This window comes from Oryzias latipes, chromosome 23 (assembly GCF_002234675.1).
Source record: "Oryzias latipes chromosome 23, ASM223467v1".
Classification (NCBI taxonomy): domain Eukaryota; kingdom Metazoa; phylum Chordata; class Actinopteri; order Beloniformes; family Adrianichthyidae; genus Oryzias; species Oryzias latipes.
Window position 1 is genome coordinate 17,105,619 of NC_019881.2, and position 20,785 is coordinate 17,126,403.

The 20,785-nt window shown below is 37.7% G+C and overlaps 3 protein-coding genes across 6 annotated transcripts in view; 2 read left to right on the forward strand and 1 right to left on the reverse strand.

Annotated features, from left to right (window-relative positions):
- Positions 1-25: 25 nt before the first annotated feature.
- On the reverse strand, positions 26-5,231 carry depdc4 (DEP domain containing 4). The gene is made up of 9 exons (XM_004083176.4): positions 5,109-5,231; positions 4,208-4,631; positions 3,467-3,618; positions 3,177-3,369; positions 2,791-3,041; positions 2,536-2,678; positions 1,737-1,862; positions 1,432-1,510; positions 26-1,088 (listed from the first exon to the last, which is right to left on the reverse strand). The coding sequence occupies exons 1-9, from the start codon at positions 5,182-5,184 to the stop codon at positions 889-891; spliced, it is 1,644 nt and encodes a 547-aa protein (XP_004083224.1). The 5' UTR covers positions 5,185-5,231; the 3' UTR covers positions 26-888.
- Positions 5,232-5,813: 582 nt separating this feature from the next.
- Positions 5,814-15,028, forward strand: tcp11l2 (t-complex 11 like 2). 3 transcript variants are annotated; one of them, XM_011491171.2, is made up of 11 exons: positions 5,814-5,945; positions 8,009-8,055; positions 8,167-8,331; positions 9,125-9,257; positions 10,977-11,097; positions 11,222-11,445; positions 11,583-11,719; positions 11,841-12,022; positions 12,161-12,342; positions 12,427-12,599; positions 13,691-15,028. In XM_011491171.2, exons 3-11 carry the CDS (start codon positions 8,181-8,183, stop codon positions 13,951-13,953), a joined length of 1,566 nt encoding a protein of 521 aa, XP_011489473.1. In that variant the 5' UTR covers positions 5,814-5,945; positions 8,009-8,055; positions 8,167-8,180; the 3' UTR covers positions 13,954-15,028. The 3 variants fall into 3 exon arrangements, with proteins under 3 accessions (XP_011489473.1, XP_004083113.1, XP_023808189.1); XM_004083065.3 differs by having other exon boundaries at positions 8,181-8,331; XM_023952421.1 differs by lacking the exon at positions 5,814-5,945 and adding an exon at positions 7,587-7,609 and having other exon boundaries at positions 8,181-8,331.
- A 475-nt stretch (positions 15,029-15,503) lies between these two features.
- The window catches only part of apaf1 (apoptotic peptidase activating factor 1), a 48,928-nt gene continuing 43,646 nt past the window's right edge, over positions 15,504-20,785 (forward strand). The window contains exons 1-8 of one of the 2 annotated variants that reach the window (XM_011491173.3): positions 15,504-15,670; positions 16,271-16,446; positions 17,101-17,272; positions 17,406-17,603; positions 17,803-17,992; positions 19,698-19,810; positions 19,896-20,027; positions 20,175-20,413. In XM_011491173.3, the coding sequence (XP_011489475.1) occupies positions 16,303-16,446; positions 17,101-17,272; positions 17,406-17,603; positions 17,803-17,992; positions 19,698-19,810; positions 19,896-20,027; positions 20,175-20,413 (1,188 nt within the window). In that variant the 5' untranslated portion in view covers positions 15,504-15,670; positions 16,271-16,302. Of the gene's footprint in view, positions 15,675-16,270; positions 16,447-17,100; positions 17,273-17,405; positions 17,604-17,802; positions 17,993-19,697; positions 19,811-19,895; positions 20,028-20,174; positions 20,414-20,785 lie in introns of both variants that reach the window. The other variant, XM_011491172.3, reaches the window with a different exon arrangement.

Below are 20,785 nucleotides of genomic sequence, written 5' to 3' on the forward strand. Positions count from 1 at the left end.
AGGGTTGTAAAAATGCAAAAATGGCTATGATTGAGAACCATTTTATTCATGTAGTGTTACATGCTTTAATTAGCATCACAAAGTGCATTATAACAGGCTTCAGTGTCTTGCCAACAACCACTAATTCTAAAAAATAAACATAAAAAATTCAGTAAACTTACAGCTGAATTATTTTTGTCTGAACATGGCTAAGAATTAACTGAACATATATTAAAAAAAAATAAAAGTAAAATTATTACACAAACAAAACAAAGTTACAATACATAATACTTTCCATCAAGTAATCATGGTTATTTTTCAAGTAAAACTGTTTCAATATTTTTTTACAATTAACGTCTACATTACTTTTGCAGTTTAGTTAAAAAGAAACCATGTTTCATTACCCTGAGCTACACAACTTGTGATTTAGTTTCTACTACATCTAGTCAGAAAAAACAAAACATGCTTCAAGAAAACCTATTTTTTAAAATTGCTTTTCATTCCATCAGTGCTTTCATTTATACATTTTCCTACATCAATGTTTGAAAAGTCAGATCCATCTCAAATATTTCATGCTGTAAGAGGAGCAGCATTTGGAAGACTTTTTGCTACTTTTTTCAAACAACTCTAAATTGAAGTTAATGTGATTATAGTTTTCAAGTAAGTGCAAAAATCACTTGTAATTATAGCTGAATCGATTCTTTCTGAGAAATTAAACTTTTTAACAAAAATATGTAAAACATCGAGACCTCCAGTGATTTAGCAGGATTTGCATTGGTTCCACTTGTCAATGTATGCATACTTCTATATGTACTTCTTTTTTCCAACACCAATAATTCCCTTTGTAATCCTGCAGCTGCCAGCACATTTTTTGAATTGTTTTGTGTAGAAAACAAGGATCATCGAGTCTCAGAAAATGCTGGAAAAATGCTGAAGAAAGACCACAGGGTGATGCTTTTCAAACTCTTTGAGCAGCTTTCTCTTCTCTTTGACCTTCATGCTCTTGCTTGACGAAATCTCCTGGAGAAGTTGTTTGAGGCTCTTCAGGGTGGTGGCTTCACGCTGATCCTCGTACTCCTGTGGAGTCGCCTGCAGACAGAATGTGAACGCTGCAACACAGAAGCAAGAGACTTGACATCATTGCCATGTGTACCACAAAACAACCTTTTTTGCGACTAATTGCTTAGTATATATATATATTTTTTATATTTCTTTGGCAAATATACTCAGCTTTAAAAAAATTATAAAAATCAAAATCAAAAGGAAGAAAAGTTAGAAATCCATCCGGAGGGGATTACATTAACAAATGCAGAGAATCATGCAAATGCTGCATGTGAAAGCTATGCACAACACAGATGCACATTTCCAACTCGTGTAAGGTCTGGAAGTATGTTTAAAGAGGCAAAACATCAAGTCATAAAGTTAACAAAATGTTACGAGAACGTCTCTTACTTGCAACAGAGTCTGGGTCTTTTCCTCGCTGCAGTGTCCTCAGTGCTGCTCTCACTGCTTCAATAAGGGCTGTGGGAGTCTGTTTAAAAAAAAACACATAGCAGGCAAAAGAATTCACTGCCAAATTTCTTTAATGACTAATGTCTCTATATAGCATATTAAATGACAGAGAAATAAAATGCATCTAGTCAAAATCATTTCAATGATTGCTGTTACCTTCACAGAAACATAAAAAAAGGTTTCTGTTTTTGAAAGTTTAATGAAAATGGAGGTCCAAAAACAGCTCAGAAATGGCAGAAGGTTACCTTGAAGAGCTCAGTGTGATTATCCATCAAGAAGTACACCAGAGTTTCACTGCGAGACCGAGTCAGTTCATGATTCTGAATAAGAGCTCTCTGAAAGGTGCGGCAAACCAGGATCCGGTTGTCTGTCTGAATACATAAAAAATACTTTAATAATAAATAAATTAGTTTATTTGAACCCTATAATGACTGTTCATGCAAAAACATTATTGCTTTCAGTCACACAAGCATAAATGCTAAAAAAACAAGTGAATTTATTCCAGACAAGTGTACACATTTTTTTGTAAACAAATGTATTGTTAGTGATGTCCAAGGCTTCCCACAGTGGACCTGAAGTACGAGTCCCTTCAACAAATCCCTCAATGCAAAAACATAACAAAAATTTTATAAAGAACAACTAAAAAACTTAAATAGATTGCATTTTAGAGATCAAAACAAAATTCCAGAAACCAAAATACAATTCCAATAAAACAAACGACAATTCCAAAAAATGAAACAATAACTGAAAAAGGAAATGTTCTGGTAAACAAAAGTCATTTCCAGAAATCAAAATGAATTGTTAAAAAATAAGATTTCCCATGAGACCTAACTTCTTATTTTGATCCTTTTTTTTTTTCTTTCATTTTGATTCCTGGTAATTACCTTTATATTCTGAAATTTTACTTAAGTTTTGTTTTCTGGAATTTTGTGTAGATCTGTAACATGTTAGTTTTTAATTTTTTTTTTTTATTGTTCTCTTTAATATGTTTTTGTGTTGAGTGATTTGTTGATGTGATTTGCACTTCAGGGCCACCAAAGCTACCTTCTTCTGCAACTGGCAAGCATCTGGTTGAGCTGCTGTTGCCATGAAGGCCAGCAATCTCCGGAGTTCATCCCTGGAGCTCGTGTCCAGCAGTCGCAAACACAGCTGGGATGCTCTTATGGCATCCTGTCTCTTCCCTTCATCTGGAAATACAAGAAAAAAAACAGTATTTCCTCTCATAGTGATAATAATCTAAGCAAAAAAAGATATTAAATTGAAACCTTATGAAGGAAAATAAAGTTTTTTAAATCTCACCGAGTAAATTCAAAATTGCAGCATGTATATCCAAGTAGCGCCCTGAGAGAAGCGGGGCTTTGTCCTGTCCGCTGTAGTATTTAGCAATAGTATCAAAGAGCAGTCGCTTATGGCTTATCATTTGCTCCAAGTTGGCAGCCTCCATGGAGGCAGCACCATCTTGTTTGCTGAGCTTTTCCCCTGCAACCATAATCAGCTGGTCTGGAAAGAGTTCCAAGCAGTCTGCTGCTGCTGACAGCCATTCATCCATTCTGCAACAAAAGATGCAACAAAAAGTCACATCAGTTAGGCATCAATGGAGAATGACACATATCTCTCATTTTTGCTGTGTTTCCTAATTTTACTGACAAAACAAGAAAGAATAACACTTTTTTTTCCCAACTGACTGAGGTAGATTGAGGGTGTCTGGCAGCTCCCTGTCCAGGCATGTGTTAGAGATAACCAAGTCTCCGTGGACAGGAACTCTGCAGCGCTGAGGCTGAACCCTTTCAGGAGAGGTCAGGATGCACTCCAACACAGGCAACTCAACCATCTGCAGCAGCTGTAGAAGGGTCTGCTGCTTCCAAACCTCATCTACAACTGAGATCACGGAAAAAAAAGACAGAAAGAGATCAAGTCCGCTCAAAGTTGAAGTTTTTACTGTCTAAATTGCAAACAAAGATGCTCTTTTTTATACCAGATTTAGACAAGAAACCAGAGTTTGTGGTTGGCTTTTTCAAAGCTGAGGACAAGCATGGCTGCAGGTTAATGGTCCTCAAAAGCCTTTCAACCATTCTCTCTGATGGCTTTACTGCCAATGGATTGGAGATTGTCAACAATTCATCAAACCTGCAGGAAAAAAAAGAATGTTTTTGATAACAAGCATTGCTAATCATCATATTTTCAAAGCATTCCCAGTGGTCCCTTAATTATGATTATGCCATTTTAATCAGAAATCCTCAAAGTATGTGCTGTTTTCTAGGCTGAAGTGGCAGTAGTTCATTAGAAATTTGTCTCCAAGTTGGCGGGACCATTGGCATGGAGTAACCCAGCCCCCCTTCCCTTCGCCATTGCTGAGAGCTCTCTGTTTACACGCTCCCGTGCTCTGATCTGTTTGTCTACAAGTGGATGCAGCAGAATGGAACTGAGCAGGGAGAGTTTGATCCACCCATCACATTCTCTACGTAACAAATACAATCTTTTTAAATGCCAGTTTTTGTCTGCTCCTAACAATTTGAACAAAGAATTACTCAGAAATGAAATATAGAGCTTAATTTTCTTTATGCATGACCTCCATCATCAGAAAAATGTCAAGAGAACATGTTAAATACACCATTTCATTCGGGGTGGGCAAATGGTGCACAATTAACAAATGTTAAAAAATGGTGTCATAAAAAATACAAACTTTCATCATAATAACAAAAAAAGTGAAACTAACCGTGACATCTTTTTCCGTTTTGCCCCATGTTCTTCAGGCTCTATATTTTCTATATCAACACTGCCTTCCTTCACGGTGGAACTGCTCACCCCTTTATATTCCAGAAAGTGGTACAGATTGTAGCTGCTGTCCTCAAAGGTGACCTCCTTCTCTCTGCGAAACAGCTTTGTTCCCACTGGCTCAAACACCTTAGCCTCCATCAGAGCCTGGCAGAGTCGAGCAGCTTTGAGGCGAGACAAGTCGCTTGTGCAGAACATGACGTTCTGCATCAGATAGCTGAGCACTGTGTCCACGGCGTCCGAGCCTGTGAAGCATTCCGCATGAACGCGAAGGTGTCTCCTGCAGCGCTGCACCTCTACCTGAGACTGCAGGGCATGGATGATGTTATGCCACAGCTGGGTGGCTCCAAAGGGTCCTGAGAAATCTGTGGCAACATAGAAGATCAATAAATGACAACTAGTTCACTGCGAAAGTAGAGAAGAAGCAATAGAATGTTTACACAGGTCTGTGTATATTTTGCTTTACCCCCCACCCCCACAGAGAGACAGACAGACAGACAGACAGACTGTACTAGTGAAAGAGGAGAAAACAATCATAGCTCTGCATACTAGGACACAAAGTTAAACATTAATCTTGTTTTAACCGACAACGTTGTTCTGGAAAATAAAGATATGCGCAATTTTAACGCTGGGCGCTAAACTTGACTACATTTAGGGTGGAAACTGGACCAGATCTACCTATCCTGTAAAAAACGTTGACCCAGCATTTCTCTTTCTGTGTGTTTATACAGATTGAAAAGGGTCTAATTTATTTACACGGCTAGATTCTATTGGATTCCACTATAATAAATATATACAATTTAAAGTGAATAAAATGTCGCTAAAATAAGATTAGAGCTTACCATGCTGTATATTATCACGAAAACTTCTTGTTTGGCTGTTCAACCTTCTAAATCGAGGAGTCAAATCCACCGCCATCACGACTACAGGCTGTTACGTCATGACGTACTTCTTCTATCCTTTCTTTTCCTGGTTGACGCCTCGCTGCTGCCCCCTACAGGTTACAAATCCACTCGGATGTACCTTTATTGATACATCAAGTGACTTGATGATATATTTAAGAAACAAAAGTACTGATATTATATTTAATTAAAGATATCACTGAAATTGTTCTTTTAAGCACTAAAAAAATAATGTAGAAGGATTTTAGTGTCCTAAAGTAAAATCCAAGCGAAGGTTTTCTGATCTAGACCTGACTGTAATAAATTAAACCGATGACTTTATTATTTTTATGGGACATTTAGTTATTAATGGCTATTTTGCAACGTTTGTGCAGAGATCTCAGTTATTTTAAAGACAGTGGGTTACATCCATACAAAAAAACTGTGCCACATAAACAAGGAAAGGGGTGGAATGTACCATGTGACGTAAGGACAATATTTTTTTATTTCACCTCAAACCTCCCATAATCAATGTACTTCTCTACATCTATTTTGTGAAATAATTTTTACTTTAGTCCTTTCACGAAACAGTCAAACCATATGTTTATTGTTTTGGTCATTTTTAAATCCCCCTATCTTTGATATGGTTTAGCCCAATTGTCCTCAGAACACAGCAGTAAAAACGCAGGCTTTTAAACGTCGAGCAGGGTAGTTCGGCGGAGTTCATCCACGTTAAAGCTCCACCGAGCTTCTTTTATTGTTCTGGAGTCAGTCTCTTTTCGCAGAGACTTGAATAAGGTAAAAACAAAAATAAATTATAACTAAACTATTGACAGCTTGTGTGTCAGGGTCGGAGTTACTTGAAATGATCAGATGTTTGTGCAACTTTGACATCAGTGTCCTTCCTGTATCCTGGTGCGGACGTTTTTTAATGTCTACTGTAGCATATTATCACTGCTACAAATCACACAATGCCCCAATGTTCTGTTATATAATAACATGATTTGTTAGACTGGCGATAATAAGAATGTTATACATTGGTGTGACGGCCGAAATTGGACATTGTCCGTGGCCTCCTCGTGCGTTATTTGCGTTCAACGTAAGTTACCATGAAACTCAATATAGTTAGTTAAATGTGCTCTCTTCTCTCGACGTCTTGTTTAGGTTAGCAACTCTGGTCACGTGTAACCTCTGCGTAAGTCTGTGTGGGTATTTTCTTTCTCCATGTGGGCAGTGAAGTAACCAAAGGGTTTCCTCAGAAATTTGAGTGACAGGCGGCATCAGCCAATAGCGATAGAGTATTTCAGGCAAGCCCATCCTTCCTGATCCTGGGCTTTGTTTACAATGTACTGCAGTCAAGTCTCTATCCTCAACGCTGGTCTTTGTCTCTGCAGGAGCTAATGGAACTATTTTTATAGGTTGATATTAAACAGTTGCCCCAAAATACAATTAGTAATTTATTGACAAATAAATATGTATCCCCTGTTTTGTCCAATACATGGATTTGATTCTCTTATTTCTTTCACATGGGATTATTAATGAACCTTTCTGATGAAAATTGTGTTTGTAGTGTTTTTAACATAGAATTAATTTTCATTAATGAGACATGTATAAACACAATTAAGCTCAATGTTGCATTTCTGAGTATTTCTTTTTTTCTTCTTCTTCAAATCACTGTGACTCAGGAGCAGACGTAAAAATGCCGTTTGGAAAAACTGCTTACCGGTATTTGTGTTGAGGTTCTTCAACGGCAAGCTCCCTGCTCTGCTCCATTCTGGTTTATCCACTTGTAGATGACTAGATCTGAATGCATCTTTGTTTTTCTCGTTTGAGCTGGTATCTGGCTGAAAATTGTATGACGGGGTAGCTTCATTATTACTCACCATTATTTTTGCACCAGTAGAGTGTAAACAGATGGATGATGGGAAATTAGGGCAGCCTTACTCTGCACCAACGGTTCCACCCACAACTCGGAGGCGGATTTCTAATGATCTACTGCCGCTCTGCAGAAACTGTCTCAGAAAAACAGCATAATCATAATTAAAGGCCACTGGGAGCGCTTTACAACAGTTTAAAAGGTGATTGCAGTGGGACTTTAAGAACAAAGCAGTCCATGAAAGAGTACACCTCCTCAACAATCAGTTTTTTGCATTAATCTCAGCAACTTATCTCTGGAAATTAGTCACATGAGTAGTGTTGACCCAGCTGTCAAGTGTAGCCGATGATGTAGCTGCAGACGGAGCAGGGACACGCATTAGTGGCGCATTATCCCCTCCTCCCTTCACCGCCTTCACATGAGCTATCTTTAAACTGCAAGTGCTGTGTTTTAATTTTTGTCAAGAGATAACTGAGACCAGGCACAGAACACCCAGAGGTCGTGTTACCAGCACATCCGCTTTGACGATATTGGGCAGAGAAGGCCGCTTTATTAAAAGTGTTGGAGCTCTGAAGTTTTCAGTTAGGTAAAGTGTATAAACAAATGTCGCTAAGGAAACTAGTAGTCATATGTATGGCTTTATTGTTCATTATTAGGCTTTTATTCTTGTGAGAAACACGACCAACGCATGGGCAGGTGTAACAGGATCCCTTTTATTGTCGAGAACCCATCTGTTGTCCCATATTGCTTTGGAGACCATGCTGATCTCAGTGTTCCCTTTAGCCCCTACCAATAGAGAACTTCTTTTTTTTTAAATGTCTTTTCCCAGGCATTTTTACAGTGGTGTAAATGGAAGATAAAAAGACAAATTGTGAGCAACAGAAGTTAAGATTCTGACCCAAAAAGCATCTGTTTTCGTTTCCATGGTGACTGCTTTGAGTGTTTGTTTCTTACTTTTTTTTTTCTTCCTAATTTACTTCCTTAGCAGGGACGCATTGCTTTCTGACACCCTCTGATAGTCATAAAAAAAAGGTAGGGAGACTTTTTTATCAACATCGATCATGTTTATAATTAAAAATGTAAAAATGTTGTAAAATTTCCATTAGAAATTTTTTTTTACACTTATTTTATGTCTAAAACTAGCTTTTATTTCCAAGATGCCGTTAAATAATGAGAAGCCCAGCTCTACGTCCAGTGTGGAGGACCAAGGCAGTGATGTGGAGTCCTCATCAGAGGTGGTCAGTGATCTGGACTGTTCGCGTGACAGCTTCAACAGCGACTTCTCCAGCAAGCATTGCACACCCTCTTGTAAGTTTGCACCACTTTCCAAAGGGTCAACTGACATCATCTGGGATTTGGCTTTAATGCTACATTCACACCAGGCTCAGAAATGCGCCTTCAAGGGGCCACTTCCAATAAAAAGTCTATGTAAATATGTGCATTTTGTGCTTCTGCGTTTAAAACTTTTACGCGTTGCAATGCAAGTTTTAAGTACGTTTTTGGGCTCTACGTACAAAATGCGCGTCTAGCGTGCTTTGAAAGTTAGACCAGTTGAACTTTGACGAATCAGAGACTCTGATTTGGTAGTGACGAATGGTAAGCGTTCTTTTCAATTCATACAAGTTTCAACCGTTTGGAAATGGATCATGAAGGAGAAAAATAATAAATGCAATTGTATCACTGGCCTGGCTGGAATTGTATGACGCCAAGCCAATCACATATTGGAACAGAGCTATAAAAGAAAAAGCCTGGAGCAAGATTTGCACCGCTTCAACATTTCCCACCAAACTGAAAAATGCAATAAGAACACGTTAAAAACACCAAAAACACTATTTTCATCAGATTGTGTCATTAAACCCCCAAACACACTTTCTTGTTTCATTCACTATAACTATAATAGGTTGAATAGTTATTTTCTATCAGAAAAAAAACATTTTTTTGAATTCTGATTCTTGATTATTTGATTTCTCACAAGCACAAAGACATTTTATTGCACAAATTGTTGTGCTTGTTGTTTGCTCGTATTTTGTGTGTCTTTACATCTTTCACAACCAGATGCAATCCAACTCACAGATGTTTCTTTAAACTGTCACTTTCACAGCAAGTCCACCCAAAAGCCTAACTTTGGATGAAGTCATGGATTCGGCAAGGGACATTTTTAACCTCAAAATTTCTCATGAGATTGTGATGAACCCCAGTTTTCACATGGACATGAGCAGCAGACCACAGAACAGGTATTGATGGGAACAGATTGGAAACATTGTGCCTATTTTAGGGGTTTTATGATCTTTGCCAATTTATTTCAGTCGTGGGGAAGGGTTACAGCCACTATGACAAAAATGAAGGAAAAAAGTTAAAGATGATGGTTTGTGTTACGTTTGTCAGCAAAACAAATGATAATATGGAAAAATGTTGGTAAAAGTGAGATACTTTACTCGACTTGAACATGTTACAGCTGGTTAGGTAAACTGGTAGAAGGTTAGTAACATAACTAGATTAGAAAAATAATGTTTTTGAGAGGCTGATTCAAATTTCAAGTGAGATTAATGACCTTAAAAAAAGAAGAAAAAATCCCCAAACGTAAACATGAGATTTTGAGTTGCCCCCTTCTATATTCAACAATGTCATGAAAAGAATGAAGTTTTGTTGTTGGAGGCTGTGGGGTAACGTTAGACCCCTGTAATCTTTAAGCTTTCAGATATTTTATTCTTAGGGAACAAAGAAAAATAGTTATTTTTAAATAAAATATAACTTCTTTATAGGAGGGAATTTCATTAAATCTGTTGGGATTTGTGGAATATCTTGGCACAAAACATAAATACTTGGCACATAAACTTGTTCCTACAAGTTCCTAAGAACTTGATCTCACTGTTATCTTCAAGATAAAATTTCGAAAAGGGGACGAAGAAACTAACAGAATTTAGTGCAATATCAAAGATTTTTGAAGAAAATGCTTTTTTCTTGGATGTAATTTGTTTTTTAATTATTTGTGGATTAACATTTTTTTTTCTAATTTTTCTTTGAAAATCAACAGAACCCTGTTTTTTACTTTTTCTTTTTACAGAAATGTAATACAACAGAATATCAGGCCACCATAAAAATAAATAGATAGATGGGGTCTTTAATAAACCCTGAGGACATTTTAAAATGGCCATCTGCTGACAATCATGAAACACACACACATTAAAAACAATGAAGGTCAATGTTTTAAAGAACAATAAATTTAATCATTTCAAATCAGGGGTAAATAAACAAATTAAGGAAAATAAAGTCATACAATTTTAATATAAATGAAAATAATATTAAATGAGAATAAAGTCATGAATTTACACAGCAAAAGCCTGATTACTAAGAAAAACACAAACAACAGAAAAAAAGGAACGATATTGAGTATGACAGACATAGTGCACATTGTAAGCGGTTACTTCAGCACTGGTTACGCAAATAAGGAAATATTTAGTTTTTTAGTGAATCATCATTGCTATATTATAAGTAAAAGGACATTAAAATTTATACTCCCGTCTGCAGTATAACTGCCGAGATCCAGATGCATTATGGCTCATAGATTTCTATAAATGACTGTATTGAATGATGTAGTCGTCACATATTGTGGATGGAGGCTTACACTACCTTCATAATTTTATGACTTTAGTCTAGTACATTTTGTACTTTTTTTCTTAAACTTTTAGGACTTTATCCTCATATTTAAATTTACCGGTAAATGTTTTTTTTCATGCTGGTCCTAATACTTTAATATTTTGACCTCTCCAAGTTCTTGTTTGATGTGCCTTTTATTGTTTCTCTTTGTTATTTTGACTTTGGTAGCAGACTACTAACCACTGAGGTAATATATCGCATCATGCATGTGGACGCCAGGTCTTAAGAGGTTAAGATATTTTGTTCATTATAAAACGTGTCAGCATCAACTTATGTCTTCATTTTTGAATTTCTAGGTTATTTGAGGTTGTAAGAGATAACATGCACAAGGCTTTCTGGGACATGCTGAAGGAAGAATTGAGTGATGACCCACCTAAATATCAATTTGCCATCAAATTATTAGAGGAGATCAGAGAGGTAAGTACACACCTGATGGCGTTTACTTTGGAAGATATTTCACTGATTTCTTTCATAACATTTTGATTTTCAAAGTTGTTCACTATTTAAACATTTTAGCCTGAAACTGTTTGTTACTGCACAGATTCTACTGTCATTCCTGAATCCGGGTGCAAACCGAATGCGGACCCAGATCATGGAGGTGCTAGACATGGACCTGATTCGTCAGCAGGCTGACAACAACGCTGTAGACATCCAAGGTCTGGCATCCTTCATCATCAACACTATGGGAAAGCTCTGCGCTCCAGTGAGGGAGGAGGAAATCAAGAAGCTGCGGGAGAGCACAGACAACATTGTGATTCTCTTAAAGTAATGCACAGAAAAACTTGTTTTTTTTCTTTTCTTTTCTGCAAAATGTGTCAGAAAAATATCAGAAACCATGACATGTAGCTTTGTATCTCTTTTGTCACTAAACTTTTTTTTTTTGTTTTTTTTTCACACTTTAGAGAGATTTTCCGTGTAATAGATTTGATGAGAGTGGATCACATCAACTTTTCCATTGAACTCATAAGACCTTTTCTGCAGAAGTACAGCGTTGAATACGAAAGGGAAAAATTTCAGAAAATCTTGGAAAAAACACCTAGTAAGTAAAAAAAAAAGAAAGAAATTAATCTGTTTTTTTATGTCACAGTATAGAAAATATCTACATCAGAATGAGATAAAAAAGAACTGCTGCTAAACCATTTTTTATGGAATATCCTCAGCTGCTTTAAACCACACCACTGCCTGGATCCAGGCAGCAAAGGAGGAGCTGTCATCAGCCACTGTTCCCACGGATACCAACCATGGGGTTGGAAAGACCGCTATGCTGAGTCCGTTTCAGCTCCTCAACACTGCCTTTTTACACATACTCAGATGGGACTACTCAAAGAACCCAATACCTGAGGTAATACTTTAAAACGGTGTATAATTTCACTGCATTTATGTCACATTAGAGACATTTTATTTTCTAATGTTTAATCGAATGCTTTGAACGCCCTTTAAGGTTTTTCACATGTCAAGTGAAGTTTTCCTGTTTCGTTAGACTTTGGTGACGGATGAGACGCGTCTGCAAGAGATTCAGTGGCAGCTGAATCAGTGCCAAGCCGTGAACGAGGTCATGCTGATTGTTTACAACACCGTTGGAGAGCCAATCCAGGGCCTTGCATCCCTCTCTGACCGCCTAAAGAGGATGATCAGCGTCCTGCTGAATGGGATGCACAAACCGTTAGTTTCCATCAGTCCAACATTCAGCACAAACTGCTTTCACCCATTTTATTGATCTTCATAGATTCTGTTATCTTTCTACAGAGATTTCAAATTTGACGAGTCACTAGAGGTTATCAGTGCTCAGATTTGCTGTGAACTCAACAAGTCTTTGACTGACAGAAGCTACCCTGCCCTGACACCAGAAGTGCAGACCATGCTGACAGGACAGATATGCAGCATCTCGCAGAAGGACAACCCCATTCGCACTCTTGTTGGTGAGACAAAATAAGTCAGTCACTTTTTATGCAATTAACTATGAAGCTCAAAGTTTTAATTCAGTTTAGAAATATTCAGAACCAGAAACTTTAATGGATTTTGGATTCAGGGCCGTCTGATTAATTTTCTTTTACTTTTTTTTTTTTCTCATATGAATTTGGCTTCCAGCTCATAAAACCCATTAAAACAGGATTTCAGAAAATTAGAATTCTGTGGAGAAATCTGCCCAAATTTTCCAGAGCATGAATATTTTAAACTGAGTTTCACCAACTAATCATCTACTAAACTTAAAGCACCGGCACAGGTTATCTTCATGTCATTAAATTGGTTCAGTTCGGTTCAACATGGGGAAGACTTGACAAGCGGCCAGAAGACCAGCATTGATCCCCTCCATAGTCTGGCTAAGCCACAGAAGTTCCTAGCTGGCTGTTCATAGAGCGCTGAGTCCAAGTAGATCAACAGAGAGTCTAATGCAAGGACAAAATGTGTCAGGAGAAGATGCACCAGCAAAATAGACAAATGTGGTCACCAGCATCAAAAGGACACGATTCAAGAACCTGCAGACATCCAGAAAAGTGGAATGAGGTGGAGCTTCAAAACCCACCGCATTCAGACGCATTAGGGAGATGAGCTACAACTGTTGGGTTCCTCGGGTCAAGCCACTTCTGAGTCTGGGCCAACAGAAGAAATGTCTCAGGCCCCATATCGAAGTATTAAAGATGATCACATAATTTTGTTGAAGACAGAGATTTTGATTGATTTTGTGAGATCATTATCTCTGTCTTTTATCTTTTTGCAAAAACTGAGAAGTAAACGGTGATTTCTCCACAGTATTCTAATTTTTTGAAGTCCTTTTTTTTTTGGGAGGTTTTAATAGCTGTAACCCCAATTTATGTAAAAAGGAAATACTTGAAATCAATTAAACGGTAAGCCCTGAATCAATATTCAATGAAAGTTTAATTTTGCAAATTGAATTATTGAAATGAATACACTTTTTTATTATAATCAATTTTTTTGGAAAGGGCCTGTGAATGAGTTTGAAGTCTGTCTTGGTAGAACTATTTTAAATTATCCATCCTGTCCTCCACAGAGGATCGCGTTCAGCAGTACTTCTCAGTACTCCTCTCTGACTCCAATCCCCTTGCCAAGCTTGAACAAGTACCAGCTGGCTTGACTCCAATCAAGGCTGAACTTGGACTGATCGCAAGAAAGTTCATCTCTTTGGTCAACTACAACAGGACCATTTATGGGCCTTTCTATGCCGGCATTATTAAAAAGTTGCTTTTCAGCAATGGTCCATCAGATGAGAGCCTTCCTCGGGACAGGGCTCAGGACTCTGCGTGTCAGGACTGAAGGAAAAGCCGCAGTGTTCGTGTCTCACTCTCACTGTCTTAATAACTCATAAGAGTTATTAAAGTAAAGGAGACAATACTCCCCTCTTGATTAACCCTGTTATTAAGGTGTTTCACACTTTGTAGGTCACGTTGCATTAAACCGTCCTCTTAAGGTACAAATGTTAGAATTCAAACCTAAAACAGTATTTGTGATTCCATCCTGACAATGCATCTTACTACTTCTCACAGGAGTGTCACTCTAGCTATTGAGGATCTATTTCCAGCTGGTTTTTCCTCTGTTGATCACTTGGCTCAGTTGTGTTCTCCCAAGAAGTTGCAAAGGCAGGATTATTTTTGAGATCTTCAGTTTCAGAGGCACTATTTACCAGCAAAGGACAAAAAAAAATCTAAAATAACTTTGGATGAAAGGAATATATAGTTTTACAAAGAAAAGAAAACGAAAGAGCATAGTTTTAGATGATTTACATATTCAAAATATTTATCATGTACTATACTGAAATTTATATACAGTTTATAATGTATAGTAGAGGCCAAATTTAAAGGTATTACTGCAGAATAATATGGAGCGCTCTATCTGTGGAATATCTGTTTTGTAGTTGTTTTTTGTGTGTGTATTCATAAAAAGACAGAACCATTTCTAGGTTTTGATTGGTCAAAGAATTCAGCAGAACTTGTCTGCATGAGTCAATCTTTTTTGGAGTTGGCCTTTTTTTTTGTTGTTGTTTTTGCTTGAGTACATTTTGGTTGTAGTCATATTGCTACCAGCAGAGTAAATCTTTCATTTTGATGTTATAGTATTGTTGTTAGAGTATATAAAAGACAAAGGTGCTTAAAGTAAAAGCACCTTAATATGCTGACCTTAATATGCACAAAGCGTTGTGTTGTTTAATGGTTTACATACAAATATATTTGCTTTGTTCTGTACGTTTTGAAATGAGTCTGAATAAATACTGGTTAAAAAAAGTCAATTAACATTTGGAGATGTTTTTAATTTGTCAGGTCAGACAAATGTGTCTCCCTGTCAAAAGAGCAACTCAAGCGGTGGAATAAAATGTTGTCATCACTTGCTGTTACCAGGCAATAATGTTGCTTTCAAGTGTGTTCGTGCGCTCACCATCACATCGTGTGTGCCCAGCAAAAACTCACTGTGGTTTACGAGATATTTTAAGGTACAGATTATTATTACGATTATTTTTTTTATATGTGATTCAAGTGGAATCTTCTTCAAGCAAATTTAGTAAATTCTAACTACCGTGTACATTCTTGCTCATAAGACCAAGCTTACATTACGCGTGTACGTTGAATAAAAGAGCAGAATTAACTGCTGTTAATAAATTGATACATTTTTTATTTGTCTTAAAAATTATGTGTTTTGTATGATTGATTTTAATTTTCACGTCTCCGTTCTCTCCTTAAGGGGCAAAATATCTTTCATGAACTGGAGTACTTGAACGTGACATCATTTCGCCTGGTTACAGATGCCATGAGCTCACTGGACACGTGACACAATCTTGAAATCCTATTGGTCGCGCCACATGAGGTTGTTGTTTTATTCGTGAAGCAGGAAGCTGATGTCTTGTATTTGGGCGTGAAGAGTCCAATGACTGTTCAGGGGAATAAATACGTGTAGATAAACTCACCAGAAATTGAACAACGCCAAATTCTAATTTCGTATACAATTCAACGACAACATTTCTCGTCGGGGACCATAATAAGTAAGTAAGTACAAGCTATTCCAGTCTTTCTTTGTTTCAGTTTCACAGAAGAGTGGGTGAACTTGTTGAGACAAGTGTCTTCTTCCGAGAGTCTAAGTACATTTATGCTAGCATTGTTGTGCATGTATTTTATTTACCTTTTTAATAACGAATTTCTTTCTTTCTTTCTTTCTTTTTTTGTAATTTTAAGAACAAAACATGTAATAAAAGTTGGAGTATTTGTATATCTTTCTTTTACAGGTGATACATTTCTGGTTTCTTTCCCCCCTCTTTTCTGTTAATTCATCATACAGTAACACGTATTGTTTGTTAATAATAATATGTATATTTTATTTTTTTCTGTGTCTTTTAGGTCTTCCCTCCTTTTCAGCACATCATCACACACATACACAAACATTTAAATAACAAATACATTTTAAAATGTATGATGTTCAGCTTTAAAGAGAAAGTAATGGTGGACAGAAACTACATGTTGACAGTGACTGTGATGGGTGAAGTCCATCTTTGTCTGTGCTAATAAAAATTGCTCTCACAGTAGAACTTTTGGTTTATCTTTACAATGTATGTATAAAGTCCTGCTCCTGTCCTTCTTGTTTCCAGCTGCTGCATGGTCGGAGGTGACTTGCCTGAAGATGGCCCTGGATGAGAGAGCACGGGCTTGTCTGCTGAAGTCCCGCCACAAACTGGAGGAGATCATGAAGCCGGCCTACCTGATGGACCACATGATCAGTGATGAAGCCATCACAGTCGAGGAAGAGGACATGATCGCTAATCAGGTCAGTCTTTTTACAATGTTTTTTTATTTTGTGTTTGTCGATCTTTTGTCTCCATCTCATGGCTCTCAGATTGTTTTTAGCTAATAAGGAAAGAGTCAAATCAGGATCAACTTTAAGTGAATGAAAAACAAGCATGTAAATTGAAAAAATAAAAAATTTGGGAACAGTACAATTTCTGCATAAAACAAATAAAGTTTAGGAAAAAAAGTACACATTGTAAACTAGAAGGAAATATGGCAAAATTTAGTTTGAAATTTGAAAAAATATATATTTTAAACTTGAAAGAAATAGTGAAAATAAAAAATGTAAATTTGAAACGTGAATGAAAAACCTCAAAAACTAGAATTGTTTTTTTACTGAAAGGGGACAGTGCAACTTCAAAAATCACATGATCGAATGCGGTTAATAAAGACAGAATCAGCCACAAGATGTTTTTCATCTTTAGTCCCAATATAAACAATATAATATGAAATATATATTAATATATAAACATTGCTATATATATATGACATTAAATCACAGCATCAAAATAGGCTCATCTTTTAGTGTTGGCAGCTGTAGATTTTGACAAGCCACAGTTTCAAATATTTTGGATAAAGGCCCCATTTTATTTTGAAAAGCATGTCAATTTTGGAATTTTTTTTGTCTCTCCAGAACACCAAGAGGGAACAAGCCGCAGCTTTGGTTGACCTCCTGCTGAAAAAAGACAATTACAGCTTCAGATCTTTCTACAACGCTCTGCTTAAAGAAGAATATGACGAGTTGGCCAATCTGCTGAAAGAGGATCTACCGCTGACCCAGTTTACCAGCAGCTCTCAGTGTCCTGGTGAGAAGTGTTTGGGTGCTGTGGGTATTTGAAAAGTTCAGAGTTGCAGAGCTAATGCAAACACTAGGATCCGTAATTGTTTCTTTTTAAATAACTCAATTCTTACTTTCCTCAACAATATTGTCACTTTTAGTCCAGACTGTGCTGAGTGAAGGAGGCGTACCCCCAAGACCAGAGGCCTTTGTCCACAGGCCAAAAGAGGAGAATGAAATCAGGGAGAAGCTCTACAAACTTCAGAAGCAACCTGGTTGGGTTACAGTCTTTGGCATGGCTGGTTCGGGAAAGTCTGTACTTGCTTCTGAGGCTGTCAGACACAAAGAACTCATCGAAGGTGACTTATTGTTTAAATGACTCTGCCAAAAATATTAGGAATTCATTTATGTATTAACTTTACAAATGCAATGCTTTGTTGTCATTTACAAAATACAAATGTAAAATTCATTTAAGAAAAATGGTTAAATATTCTCAATTTTTTTTTTTTTTTTATTATTAGTTTTGGGTAAATTATCTTTTTTTTTTTTTTGCCACAGAGTGTTTCCCTGAAGGCATCCACTGGGTGTCCATTGGCCGATTGGATAAACCTGACCTGCTGGCTAAGATCCAGACTTTGTGTTTTCGTTTGGAACAGAACCTGGATTCACAGCAGTTCCACCGGCCCCCCAGCACTCTGGATGAGGCCAAGGAACGTTTGCGCTTCCTCATGATCCGAAAATATACCAGGTTAGTCGTTTTATAAAGTTCTGGGGCCTCGTTTATAAACGTTGCGTACGCACAAAAGAAGGCGTACGCCACTCTCTACGCAATAGTTGAGATTTATAAAAAGCAAACTTGACGGGTAAATGTGCGGTCCTTCACGCAAGCTCTGACCCAGGCGTACGCACAAAAACGGGTGAAATGAGAAACGGCGACACCGTCGGCAGATGGAAGAAACACGTGAAAGTGAAAATGACAATACTGCCTCTCAGAAATAACATGACGACTTCACAAAGCAAGTCTTACAATTAACAGCCTACACGAACACCCGTTTGATCGATCAGCAGTGAAACAAACAAAAAAAATTTGCAAAAAGAACAGTGAAATATGTTCTGCAATATTGGCATGTTGTGCAATTCATCCTCATAAATAATATAGTTAACAGAACGAAATAATTTACAAAACTGATTAGCCACGTTTATAAAGTGTCCGTCTGGCGGAGCAGATATAGGTGCAATCAGACAGACAGATGGATAGATAGAGAGAGATGCATTAATTGTCCACTGGGGAAAGTTGTTTTCATAGTAAGACATTTCTTCATAAGCTACGGAATTATGGTATTCATGCATATGCCTTTAGTTTGTTTTATTTTTGATAAAACAATGTATGGCGTATGTCTCAACCATTCAGAAAGCAACAAGAAATTACATTTGCGCTGATCAGTTTCCCTTTTCCACGTCGATTATTACCGACATCTGTAGCTTGTCAGATGCAATTAAATGGATGGAAATGAAATGCCCCATCACAATGCGTAATGATGCACAATGGCTGATCTTGCGCTTTTAGAAGATGTGGCAAATGGAAGAATTCGGAGTGAACGCATCTTTAGACAGCAAGAAGACTTGCTGGCAAACGAGGACGAGTGGCTTATGAGCCATTTCCGACTTCCTCTGCGGGCTTTTGGGGGTGTGTCACCCGGTGCATCCGGCGCGTCGTGTCCCCCTGCGCGTCAGTCACCACTCCACTTAAGGGATTCCCCGATTATTGCCGCCAGTCGCTCATCAAGAGGGGTCAGCTCCGGTGTACCACCCCCTGTGGCGATGCAGCGCCAGACGTTTTTTGCTTCGACTTTGATGTCCGACCACGGTCCGAGGCTAAAGGCATTTATGGCGTCTGCCTCCGTTTGCCACTCACTTGCCTTTTTGGCATTAGTAATGCCCACACTGTGCCCTCCAAACAACATTTTTCTCCTCTTTTCCACCTCGCCAGCGATAACTTCTACTTCACATTGAGTGAAGTTACGTTTTTTTGATTTCTTCTCGGTGTTTGCCATGGTTTTGCAATCAATGAATATTCATTTGTGGGCGTTTCACAGACTATTTATGGGCAACAATGGGCGTGTCATGAAGCCGCAAAAGCTGCTCTGCATTTAGAATCGGTTTTGATTTATTAAGGGAAAGATTCGTAGGATGTGTCTTATAAATCCGAATATTTCTGTGCGTACGTACGTCCTATGTTTCATCCGTACGCCACTTCTGACGCAAAGTCTAAATGCAGGGGGGAAAAAAGCAACAACAAAAAACTGGAATTGGAACTGGAACCTTTTTTTTGTTCTTTTTTAAAGTGAAAATCTTTAAGATTTTCTGAATATTTTGAATAAATCCTCGTCCAGTTATTTTTTTTGTTTGTAAACCGATTTTTTTATACTTTTATTTATTTTATTTTTTTAAAGGACTCTGCTGATTCTTGACGACGTCTGGGACAGCACGGTGCTGAAGGCCGTTGATATCCACTGTCGGATTCTTCTGACCACCAGAAACCGGTCCCTTGCTGATGTTGTTAATGGTAAATAAAAAAGTCGTTTCTGTCTTCTGTGAGGAACACAGTCTTACCAAACAAGTCCCATAAACTTATGCTTTTACTTTGAAAGGTAGTAAACACGAGGTGGAGGTGAACTCTGGCTTGGATGAGGACAAAGCGCTGGAGATTCTTTCTCAGCTGTCCAAAATTGAGATGTATAGGCTTCCTGAGGAAGCTCTAAGCATCGTCAAAAAATGCCAAGGTTAGTTTTTTGTGCATTTTGTGTTAATTTTATTGGGCAATTGTGGGCGTGGCTACAGACTTGTTTATTGAATCTAGAATCTATTTTTTTGTTTTTAACTAACAAATGTTTCTCCCACATTTTCTGCTTCTTTTTGGGCTCCGTTAGGCTCTCCTCTGGCGGTGTCCATGATCGGCTCTCTGCTCAGGGAGAATCCTGACCGTTGGGGTTATTACCTCAGACAGCTAGAGAAAAAACAGTTCCGGCGTATCAGGAAGTCAAGTTCCTATAACTACGAGGCTTTGGATCAGGCTATTGCTGCAGGCATTGAAGACTTGTCTGATGACTACAGAGATCTCTACAACCTCCTGACTGTTCTACACAAGGACGTCAAAGTCACTGCCAAGGTCATTCATGATTATCATAACTGGCAACAACTTTGATTTGACCCACTCCAATAAGAGTAGTGTTTTTGGTATTTTTAACATGTAGCAATTTTCTGATGATGGATGACATATATTAAGAAAATTAAGCTGAAAATTGCATTTCTGAGTATTTCTTTATTCAAATCGTTGTGAATCAGGAGCAGACGTAAAAATACAGTTTGAAACAGAGTATAATTGTAACGTAGAAAATCGTCTGAGCTGCATCTGGCTCACAGCTGTACGGCTGGATAGCTCCAATATTGCTCGCCATTTTCATTTCACTTGTAATGTTAGGTTGGGGGGTGTGAGGGGCTGTAAGTCCCACCAGCAACTCTGAGGCAAATATCTAATGAA

Bases quoted from the DNA above. Each gene is read 5' to 3' on its own strand.
- tcp11l2 (XM_011491171.2), top strand. From the start codon at position 8,181: ATGCCGTTAAATAATGAGAAGCCCAGCTCTACGTCCAGTGTGGAGGAC. The intron at 9,258-10,976 runs GTATTGATGGGA...TTGAATTTCTAG, and splicing joins AGCAGCAGACCACAGAACAG to GTTATTTGAGGTTGTAAGAG. The intron at 12,023-12,160 runs GTAATACTTTAA...CTGTTTCGTTAG, and splicing joins CAAAGAACCCAATACCTGAG to ACTTTGGTGACGGATGAGAC.
- depdc4 (XM_004083176.4), bottom strand. From the start codon at position 5,184: ATGGCGGTGGATTTGACTCCTCGATTTAGAAGGTTGAACAGCCAAACA. The intron at 3,042-3,176 runs GTCAGTTGGGAA...CTTTTGTTGCAG, and splicing joins GACACCCTCAATCTACCTCA to AATGGATGAATGGCTGTCAG. The intron at 1,863-2,535 runs GTAGCTTTGGTG...TTATGTATTCAG, and splicing joins CTTGCCAGTTGCAGAAGAAG to ACAGACAACCGGATCCTGGT.